This window comes from Paralichthys olivaceus, chromosome 16 (genome assembly GCF_024713975.1).
Source record: "Paralichthys olivaceus isolate ysfri-2021 chromosome 16, ASM2471397v2, whole genome shotgun sequence".
NCBI lineage: Eukaryota > Metazoa > Chordata > Actinopteri > Pleuronectiformes > Paralichthyidae > Paralichthys > Paralichthys olivaceus.
In genome coordinates this window covers 3,867,327-3,879,177 of record NC_091108.1, presented here as the reverse complement: position 1 = coordinate 3,879,177, position 11,851 = coordinate 3,867,327, and the positions used below count along the sequence as shown (strand labels likewise).

The 11,851-nt window shown below is 41.0% G+C and overlaps 1 protein-coding gene across 1 annotated transcript; it reads right to left on the bottom strand.

Moving 5' to 3' along the window:
• Positions 1 to 4,957: 4,957 nt before the first annotated feature.
• On the bottom strand, positions 4,958 to 11,501 carry rabggtb (Rab geranylgeranyltransferase subunit beta). Its single transcript, XM_020112414.2, has 9 exons — positions 11,397 to 11,501; positions 10,921 to 11,028; positions 9,428 to 9,625; positions 9,114 to 9,219; positions 8,854 to 8,906; positions 8,651 to 8,761; positions 8,208 to 8,333; positions 7,525 to 7,674; positions 4,958 to 6,762 (listed from the first exon to the last, which is right to left on the bottom strand). The coding sequence occupies exons 1-9, from the start codon at positions 11,397 to 11,399 to the stop codon at positions 6,622 to 6,624; spliced, it is 996 nt and encodes a 331-aa protein (XP_019967973.1). The 5' UTR covers positions 11,400 to 11,501; the 3' UTR covers positions 4,958 to 6,621.
• Between the last annotated feature and the right edge of the window lie 350 nt (positions 11,502 to 11,851).

Here is an 11,851-nt window from a genome sequence, read left to right as displayed (position 1 = left end):
GACCAAAAACATGTTAAAGTGAAAGAACACTGAGATATTTCAGTTTCCACTAAAAGCTGGTGCAGCTCAAACCCTTAATAATCCAGCGTCACGTTTTCACACGCACAGTTCGAGATGGTTTTGTCGACATTTCTTCAACATTCAGAGGATCGTTCGCAGGAAGAGCAAATGTACTCATCAGAAATGTCCGTGCTTCTTCTTTTCACCGAGTCGCCGCTGAACGACTGATGAATAATTACCTGCAGAGATGAGAGACACCGGATCTGAACACAGCGCTGAGGAAGAAACGTTCCCATAGAAACTTTTTTATCCCTCACCCGGAGAAAAGTGTGAAAGCTAAAGCGCCCGAAGACTAAAAGTTCAAACTGTAATTGCATTTTTACAACTGCTGTGTCTTTTTGGGGGTGTTAATGAGGTGAGTGCAAAGACAGAGACTCAGAGCCTGGTTATAATACATAAGGCTGCTCGGAGGAACACGTACTTTCAGGTTCACCTCATTTATCACAGCGTTTGTTTCAAAATGGTGCAGAGCAGAGAGGATTCGGCTCAGACGTTTTATCTCTGAGCCTTTGTCTAAAACACTGGACGCCACGCTGAGAGGCAGGGCTCTGATTTCAGGTTCAGAGTAGCTGGTTGCATTTGTTTGATGGTCAGCGCTGGTCTGGTTCCCAGGCCTGAGAGATGATGTCCTCTCTGCTCCGTGAAACCTTTCCTCCTCCGCTGACAGACGCCGACACAAAGACGCCGGTGATGGCTCCCGGCTGACAGAGGAAAGTGGCTTCTCACGGTCTGTAGAAGGGAAAATATATTCATTTGAGAATCAGAATCAGGATTTATTGCTGAGTTGGTTTAGACATGCTGTGGTGTGTTTGTGCACAAACAGAAGAAAGATAAAGTGCTCAGCTGCAACGTGCAACTTCACCAGTAGATGTCATTAAATTCTACACACTGAACCTTTAATAAGCAACATTAACATCTGTGCGACTTGTGTGACAGTTAATAGAAGTTCAGATTTCACCGTTTATTAGAATATGACTCCTGTTAATTGATTAATTGATTCTGTTTTAATGAATCATTCAGGTCGTTCAGCTGTAAAAACAGTCTTGCTGTGACACAGGTATCCTCTCACTGCACTCGTCACGTCACATCGCCTCCAGCTACAGAGGATGAGCTCCTGTCCCATGATCCTCTCTGCTTCCCAGGGAGGCTCATGAGGATGAATCATTCCGACTCCATGTGACAGATGTGTCTCCCCTGCTGCTGAGAAGAAGCACAGATGAAAATGTAATTACCACATGTCCTTGGACGTGGTGTCATTTTGTTAATGCATGTAAGGCTTCGTGTTAAAACACACGATTCATTTATATTCATGTTGTAAGTTGAACTATGACTGAAATAAATAACCTGCCGCAGTGTCGGTCGTCGGGTTAAAAATCTCATTTTCCACTTTCATACGCCCTCAGGGAGCTTTAAGGTCATTTGATTCTCTCTTTCTGACAGAGCGTCTGTCTATTAACTAGAAATAACCTCTGATCATCATGTGCTGGGAAATAGTCTAGAATTTGTGCTTTACTACTTTTAAGTGATTATCACAGTGTTGATGGGAGGTGTCACTTCTTCAATAGAATATGACTCTGTGTGTATATTTTCAGGTGAACTGAGGAACGTATAACTTTTCCTTTTAAAGCAGCAGGAGTTTTGTTTTTATTCAGATATAAACTGTTGCTAGAACCTTTTTATTGAGCTGGACGTGAGGTTACAGACCCCAGTCAAGACCGCACATATTTATTTTTTACTTAATTCTATTTTGATATTTATTGATGGAACTAGGTGACATAAGAAAATAAGAATCTAATTTGATTGATAACTTATTATTTCTACATATGACAATAAAGCCTTTGAATCTTTACATTAATTTAATTCATGTTAGTCTATGTTATTTGTCTTGTTAGTGTTTTAACTATAACAAAATATAACATCATTTTATGCTGGTCTATCTGACTTTATTTCACTCTTTTCTTGTATTTTGCATTTCCTTCTCTTATCGTGCCGCCCTTTGGTCAGTCGTCTGTTTTTAAAAGTGTTATAAATAAACTCGAATAGACTAAAAATCTACGTTTTCTTTGCTCCAGGTTTGTCAGATGAAAATCACAAGTTTGACCAGAGCCTCCGCACCAGCAACAACCGCCCTGTCAGCAGAAAGCGGAGAAAGCTGATGGATGAAAAAATCTCCACAGTGACGTGAGGTAAATAATGAATTCACTGGAAACAAACTTTGTCCAAACCAGAGTTTGGCTCTAAAATCTCCACCGCAGCTTGTGGAGGTGAATAAAAACAAAAGTGATAATAACCACAAACTGGGAGAAAAGTTGATCTCTTGTGTGGACTTTTATAAAAAAAAGAAAAAAAAGAAAACTTTTCCATTTTCCACCAAACTCATGAGTCATCTCCACATTCACACACAGTGTTGAGTGAAACATTTATTAAGTGATTGTCTGCCAGTGGTTTGGCTGCAGCCTCCGTGGCCTGAACTAATCCTCTGTATTTTGTGCAGAGAGATAACAAGAGGGTGACAGGACAGAGGAGAGGAGGGGAGGAGGAGGAGGAGGAGGAGGAGAAGAAATGGGTTGAGGCTTTCCTCACAAACAAACAGGACAGAGCGATGGAAGCTGTGATCTATCCATCTGTCTTTTGGCTTCTATTTCTCTCTCTGGCTTTCTCGCTCTCCGCCTTTATCTCTCGTTAGCACCTCCCTTTTTCTTCTTCTCTTCCACCTTCTCTCCTCCTCGTCATCTCCCTTCTTCCTCACTAATGAGAGCCGGTGGGGTTTCTCAGCGGCCCCCACAACCAGCGTGTTTGTCTCAGCCCAGACATCAGAGCCCCACAGATTACTGCCTCTACATAAATGGACAAATTAATACTAAAGTCACAGAGCCGCTCCGGCTGCTCGGAGAATATCACATGGTTAAAAATGCATGTGGCATAAAATAGATGTTTGGCTGGCGCTGACTCCCTCCTCCACCTCAGCCCCAGGAGCGTTTCAAGGGAATTTAGGGGCCTCGGGCAAAAGAGACCTGGGAGAGTCTTACTTTGAAGCCCCATCAATCCAGTTTCCAATCCTCAAACGATTCTTTTATCATCATCACTTCATCTCCTCACATCACACACACTCATTCAGACACTGTCAACCTCAACCAAACCCCTATGAGGCTTTAGTTCCTCCTGTTACGTAATCAGCTGTTCTTGGGGGGGGGGGGGCCTCTCAGCTCAGGCCCAAGGCAATTACCTGCTTTGCCTACGCTGTTGCAACGGCCCTGCTCACCTCACCCATTAACCGCTGTCAGGAGGTGTTTGCTTTGTTTCTATCACAGACGCATTAACAGGAGCAAGAGCCCTGAACCACTGTCACCTGAGAGACTAGAGAGAGACAACATGATCACAAGGACACGTGACATGACCACAACGACAACAACTAATTCAGGGACACACAAAATTCAAAGCAAGATCGACTCCTGACAGAGAGCAAAAGATGCAAAAAAGAAGCAAACTAACTACAAGGATGTGAAAATGGTGGCAAAGAGACACACGACGACAACTGGAAGATGCAAAATGGTGACAGAGAGACACAGAAAGACCACAGACAGATGCAGAAGGATGAATCGACAGCAAAGCGAACACAAAGACTCCTGCATCATTTGCAGTTGTGAGTCTCTTTTAGCCTCTGGGCATCTTGCTCCTGTGGAGGAGAGGTGGAATCCCACAGTCTCCAACTCCCCCCATGCCTGCAGGCGAATATGTGCAGGTCCAAAGTGCAGCTATTTATTGATATTATTTTGTAAATGGATTGTAAAATAGTTCCTATATACCTGAGATTATTGTTTGTATTCTTATTAAAAACGTGCCCGTCATCTTTCTAAAAGTTTCTAAACCCACCCAGAGGAACTCCTAAATAAAGTGGCTCCACTATCATGATGCAGTAATTAGATAATAACGAAGCTATTGTTATCACTTCATCATCAGTCTGGCGTTTTATGAAAGCAATTGTTCAAGATGTTCCAGGTGAAGTGTCTCTTTCTTATCAGGCTGTGTTGTGGAGAAAGTCCTCATCTTTTATTACACGCAGGGAAAAACAGGTAGAGCAGAATTATCTGCCTCTAATTACTCAGACAGAAAGCATCCATCTTCACGCTGCTGTGTTATTACAGTCTGCCGCAGCGATGACACGTCATTTCTCACTCGCCATCAGTTGTGGCATTTCTGGGATTATTACCACAGCCTCCGAGGCAGGAATCAGTACAGATGTGGTGTTTAAATTCTTAAGAAACCCAAAAGTTTAGTATTTCTTTCTTTCTTTCTTTCAGACAACAGACTGTTCACATAACACGTAAAATACAGAAATATAATAAAGCCGAAGCAATAAAAAATGAATTGTTAATAATCTTGATGATTAATTGATTGATTTAAATTAATATAAATTCTGTTCCAGCTTGTAAATGAAACAAGCGGTTTGAATACATCATCTTGATTGTGAACAACTTGTGACATTTTATTAATTAGATCTTATTATTAATGAAATTTAAAAGACATAATCAATTGATCCATTGGAGAAATAATTTACAGATTGATCAACATTAAAAGTGACGGGTTACTTCAGGGCACAGTGGTTAATATTGAAAAAATACACAATTACTTTTTGTCAGTATTTTGCTTTCAATCCCATAAACACTCTTCTTCACGATGATCCGTTTTTTGCTTTTAAATGAACATGAGTGGATTTTTAAAGGAGAATGCTGCCATCTAGTGCTGCTCACCTGTTCCTTGAATTTTCAAAACCCCTGTGAATTATTGTGCAATTAACATTGAACCAAATATAACATGCATCAGTAAAATATAAAATAAAATAGCTTCAGTTCGTGTCTTTAACCTCTTACAGAAAAAGTCAAACTGAATCCGGCCGTAGAGGAAATCAAACCTTTATTGCCAAACAAGAAAAATAACTTACATCAGTATTCACATACGTGGATGTGCAGGAGTCAGAGCTGCAGAAGCACAAAGACCAGATGAGACCTGGTGGTTCGACGACATGTTCAGGACTCAGTTGTTTTTAAAAATCCGGATTTCCGCATAGCAACGACAACACAATAATATTTATTGGTTATGTCAATACACATTTAATAAATTGTTTATTACACTCTATAGGTATAATTGTTAATAATGTATAACGTCTCCTATGAAGACATTTTATGTTTTACTGCATTGTCATTTCTTTTCCTGTGAGCCTCCATTTTTTGGTGTTAATTTAAAAACACAAAACCTCAAAATGTGAACATGAATTAAATGTTTACACAAGTGAAGCATTAATATCAGATTTATTTACCGTCCGTTACAACAGAGACATACGAGTGCAAATAAACAAGTTTAACAAAGCTAATAAATGTTAAGATTTTTCAAAAAAGCCATTTCACAGAATCTGTTTAGTTTCATCTGAGCATAAGGCTGGAAATACTTTACACACAGAGTGAAGACAAATGTAACTTCTGCCCACGGCGGCTTTACAACCCTGCACTGATTAACATGGATTTAAATAAGCTCAGCCTGTGGATGAGACATTAAATAAACTGGTGACGAGACATCGACACCATCACGTGCCGTGTCCCTCCTCCAACGCTTTCCTTAATAACAATCTCTCTGTTTTGTAGAGTTTCGTTTTAAATCACAGTGACATAAACAGAACTATTTTTATTTGCAACATGTCCCCGTGCTGTGAGACGTGTGATTATCTCCGCCATGACAGAATGACTCAAAAACTGCTGAACCCAATTCCTTGAACGTTTGTGGTGTGGGGAACGACTCAAGGAAGAATCCATTAAAATTTGGAGCGCACTGTTGATTAGACTGCTCTAAGATAAGGATTAGAAAGTTGATAGTTTGCTCAAGTTATTTTATAAGGAGCAGGTAGTGCCGGGAAAAAAGACACGAGATGCCTTTAATCCAAAACACATCAGAAAACTTGAACCTCTCGGCTGAGCTCGTTTGATCCGTCCCACACAATCCTTCAACTCTCTCAAGGTTCAATGTGCAAATCTGTCGAGTAAAACAGGATCTACCTCAGTCAACGTGGAACAAAGGAGGAAAGAAAATCAGCGTCTCTTCCTCTGGTCAGAAATAACAGAACGACAGTACTAACTTCCTCGGCTCGCTGAACAGGTGACGAGAGCAAGAAAGAGGCTGAAGCCTTTCCACCACTGTTTCCTGTGCCACAGATACGTTTTCATTCAAACTGACATAATGAACAAGGAATGTTGTTTCATGAATTCTGGGCTTTTTCTACTTTCTATGTAACAAAGGTTGCATTTCTGTCTAATTCATCATTTTCCTGCAGTGAACCCAAGAAACCGGACTTGATAACATGACGAGAGGTTGAGGGTTTAAGGACAGAAAAGCTCAGAGACGTTCACACCTTTTCCTTAGAGAGCGGAGTCAGAAACCTGCATGTGAATGTGTCTGTGGACTAAAACTAGGATGAGTGGTGGCCCTCTCTCTGCTCCTGACATCCAGCAGCGGTGGTCGGCGTGCTCAGCAGGGCATCGTGTGTGATGTTGGGACGATGGTGTCAGGGCGCTAGCTCAGGAGGTCCGGCTGCAGTCCGACTCTCTGCAGGACGTCCTCGGGCATACACAGCACTGGATTCACCGGCTTTATCTGCTCGTCTCCGAGGAGGGAGAGACCCGCGACTCCGAACAAAGTGTGGAAAGGATCCACCTGCAGAGAGGACGACGGTTGATGAGAAAAAAAGGACGACGTCTGTGGGCGTTGTTACAAAATCTATGAAAAGATTGCGAGACAGATTTGCAGGAATGCAAAAAGTAGATGATGTGCATCATGGAGCCAGAAAGAAGACTTTCAATCTATATCTTATTAAGAGACGACTGGCAGCTTTAAAAAAACATCTGTTACTGAAGAGCTTCCTGGTTTCATATCCTTAAATGTGGGTGTGAGCTCATTTTCTCTGTATTCTATGATCGTAAACTGAATAAATATTGGTTTTAGATCGTGGGTCTGAGGAAAAATAATTAAAATTTTGACTTTTTTCTGTAATTTATGAGAAGTTTACATGTTCTTCAGCTTCTCACCACAGTCCAAAGACATAAAATCATCTACTCATGAAGTCTGAGTTTCCTTTTCATTATTAAAAACTAAAGATTCTATAGTATAGCTTGTTACAGAATATTTAAAATGGATCAAACACATCCTGAGGCAGTTCCCTGAGTAACTTCTCTCAGAGAAGTTTTAACTCGCACCTTCCACTGGAGAAAGTCTCCGAGATATGAGACAGATGGACAGATAGGATAGGATCTGTGTGACGGGTGAGGAATAATAAAAAGGACATGGGGAGGGTAAGTAATACTCGACGGACAGCGGAGGTGACTACAGATGAAACAGGAGACAGGATTTAGAGAAACGACAGGTCGAACATATTTCCTCTTTCCAGCACTTGGATTGAAGTTGTGTTTGGCAGCTCACCATGTCTCCTGGTCTATCAGCGAAACCTCCCGTCTCCTCGTCCTGGCAGGCGAGGATAAACGCTCGCAGCTTGGCTTTGTCGATCCAGTGAATCCTGCCGATGATTTTCAGAGATGCCAGCACCCACCATGAGTAGCACACGTCAGGAAGCTGAGTGGAACAGTTGCAACAGTTGAATTATGTTTTACGGTGGTTGGGTGTAATGACTGAAACTAAATGAGAATGTTTATCTTGTTTGACGACTTTTAAGTAAAATTATACACAACAATTACCACCTACAGTTCACAACCGGCATTGAATTTTTAAATTAAAGCCTTGTTGAGAATAACTGGGGCTGATAAATACACATTAAACAGACTTGAATGAATATATATGTTGCAAAAGTCAAAGTGCACAGGTAAAAAATAATCTGATCAATAAAGTTTGAAATGTGAAGTAATGATTCTCTCGTGTGTGCATCATATGTCTTGTTTAACATGGTGCATGTGTTCTATTTATAACTGTGAGCGATCATGAAAGGGAACCTCTTGTCCTATTTCAAAAGACTACATTTCCCCTGTGACCACATGCTTGCAAAATTAATTCCCAAAACTCGAGACGCATCAAAGCAGCAGAACTTAATCAGGAATCTGAAAGCTGCTGTTTCAGTCAACATTATGCACCGACATCTGTCGAGCACAAACCTTCTCAGGTCGTCCGTTGAGGCCTCCGGACTTCAGCTGCCTCTCGCAGAGCCACCAGCCCAGCAGGTCGGCGTTCACCTGGTGCAGCTGTCCGGTGAGCGACAGGAAGCCAGTGCAGCAGTAAATCTGAAGGACAGAAGGAAGAAAAACAGAAATGATATTTGAGAATTTTACATTTGACACCACTCAAGAGGAGTGGAAATGTAAAAACCAACCATGTTCCAGAGTGAGAACATTTCAGCCTGTTACTGTGGATGATTTACAACCTCAGACTCCCTCTAACGAGACCGAGCTGCAGCCTCATGTGAATAAAAAAAATCATAACCTCACTCTCTGGGGGAAGCAGCAGGATTTCTTTTTAAGTTTCAACTTGTTGCTTGTGTTTAAAAAGAGCTGAGAGACGGTAAATGTCTCTCTCTCCTGTCTGGCACCGCAGGACTCACCTGACCAGCGTGAGACTCTGAACCAGGTCTGCAGCCGAAACCTCCGTCAAAGTTCATACAGCTTAAGACGAACTCAACGGCTTTGTCAACATTTATTTTGTCCATCTTGCCCTGAGAATGAACAGAGGAGCAAAGGGCACTTTATTTGAATGTGTTAGTTTTATATTGTGTATGTACCGAATGATAAAAAGTCATTTACATACCAGTAATGCCAGTGTAGCAACAGCACAGAAGGAAAACCTTGTGTCTATTTCTCCTGTTAACACAAAGAACTTTTATTATAATACAATATTTTTACCGCAATTACTTGCACTTTATAATACTGTATTAAAAGCAAACTATTATATAAATACATGTGACTCATGTACTATCAACACTGATATGGACTCAAATGTAGTCTGCTCTACTAACAACAACTTTTAAGTAACTTGAGATCACTTGATTAAAAGTAAACCCTGCTCACCCCATTTGTCTCCTGCAAATGAGCCGTCCTCCTGCTGCAGCCCTTTCACATATTCCACCACTTTGTCCACATCGATCGCGTCCACGTTATCGTATAAAGACAAGATCTGAAGTCATCAAAGCAAAAATCAAAGTCAAAAAACAGAAGAGACAAAACACAAGGGAAGCAGAGCAACCAGGTGATATTTTAAACCTGGTGCTAACAGACAAAATCTAAAGTTTTTCCTGGGAGTTATAATAAAAACTAAATCTTAAAAAACAAAAAGTTAAAGAGGCAGCGCAGTTTTTAGATGTTCAACTAATCCTTTTATTCACCTGGACGGCGCTGAGTGTGTAGAGCAGGTGGGGGTCATGTCCGATACTGGCGCTGATGCCTCCGCACTCATGCTGACAGGATTTGATGAAGTCTGTGATCTCCTCCTGGTTCATGCGGGGCAGCTGACCCATCAGGTCCATCACCGTCAGACCCCAGTAGATACCGCTCATCCTCAGGTACTCGGACAGCGTGTACTCCTTGATGAGCACAAACAGGACATGAGGGAAAAGCAGAACAAGACGCGTTAACTGTGAAACCCATGGATACATTTTTTTTATAGAGTTTAGGTAAAATACGCCATGATAAAATAAAACACTGCATTTGTCCACTCATACAGATAAAGTGATAAAGATACTTCACGTTTAAAGACTGCAGACCAGAGGAAAAAAGGATCTTATTTGACTTTTTACTTTGGTGTTAATAAAATCATTAGATTCATCAATCTAAAAAGTGAACCATTCTTTTTTTCTCTCTCTTGAGTAACTGTAAACTGAATTTCTGTTTGACATTGTTTCGTTTGGATTGAGAAACATGTGATGAATGTGATGTCATACAGGATCTTACAATGAATCAACTTCTCAGGATTTTGTTATGATCTCAGTATTTTCAATCTTATGTTTCTTTAAGATCTAGTGTTAGTGCTCATCTGTCTTATACAAAGACGGAAACAGAGCTACAGCGATGAGTCGATTAATCTATGGGTGGAAACAGAATCAACAATTATTTTGGTAATGTAATAACAACTATGAGTCATTTTAGCTGCCGTCAGCTTCTTGACTTTGAGGATTTGATGTTTATCTTTGCCAAACATGACAGTAAATTAAATACTGTCAGGTTTTAAGACAAAACAAGACATCATCTGAAGACCTAGAGCTGCTGTTTTTACCTTTTTCTGACATTTTAGAGACAAAAATAGTCAATAAATCCAGAAAATGATTAAAAGAATATTCAATAATGCATCATATTGATGATCGGTAGTAGAAACGCAGCATAAAGAGAAAGAGCTTAATATAAAAAAGTCAAAGACGATACAGAACTAAACTAAAGACACATACATTCAAAGGTGCAGCGTGACATTCGTTCCAAGTGAACTTTAACTGTATGGAGTGAGTGTGAATACTTATTCCACGTTTGTATGTATAGTTACTGCACGTTTGTATGTATAGTTACTGCACGTTTGTATGTATAGTTACTGCAGGTGTGTATGTATAGTTACTGTACGTGTATGTATAGTTACTGCATGTGTATGTATAGTTATAGTACGTGTGTATGTATAGTTACTGTACGTGTATGTATAGTTACTGGCCGTGTGTATGTATAGTTACTGCATGTGTGTGCGTGTAGTTACTGCACATTTTCCAAAGACACAGGCAGGGAAACAGATGTGAGGTGTTAGTCATGAGTTGAACTGGATCTGTAACCAGACTCTGAGTCCAGATCAGTCCAGACGTGGAGCCGTGTCCACGCTGACGGGGCTGAGACGAACACTCACATAGTCGTCCTTCTTGGATCCGTAGGCAGCGATGTAGTCCGCGTGTTTGTCCAGCATCAGTGAGCTGGGAGCGTCGGGCTTCACGATGACATCTTTCACTTGGGTTCCCTGACGTTAGAAAAAACAAACAAACACGTGACAACAATGAAAAGAAGCCACAGACTGACAGTGACTCATCGCCAGAGGACAAACTGCTGAACACGAGCCGCCGCTGGAGGAACACGGTCCTGCGAAGATCTACAACGTGTCTGAACGCTGGTTGTTGACAGGTTAAGCTAACTGGAGGGGGAGCTACATGCTAACACTAGTTACAGCTCAGGCTCTTTGCTAACAGCTAGCACAGATTAGCGGCTACATTTGGACAGAACGGACACAAAGATTCACCGCACGTCCGCCATTAAGTCGCTTTAGTGATAATGAACAGCAGAATGAGTAAGAATAAGTGAAATAAAGACGTAAACACAGGAGCTGCCTACCATCCTCACGCTGCTAGCATTATCCACTTCTTGTGTTTAACAGTGGTTGGAGATCAGGCAAGGAGGCGCACTGCCGCCCCCTTCTGTTCGGAGGGTGAACACACTAAACCAGTTATACACAGATTGTAAATTGGTTTTGATTTATCAGTGCACATTTTTATTCCCGTTACTAGTTTCACAAAAAAACATCATTCGATCATTATCACTTCTTGACTGAGTGGAGCTATAGCTGGCAAACTTTTAAAAACAGTTGTTTGATGAACGGATGATTCACAGGCTGAAAAGCTTCAGTTCAAATTCTTCTTCTTATGATTGTTGTCAAAAAGTGATGCTACGGTGACAAACCCACACACAGCTAAATGTTTAATGCTCAATACATCTGCAGATGGTTACGTGTAAAGCTGCGACTGTTGAGGATTCATTACAAAAACAGGCAGAGACACATTTTCAGAAAA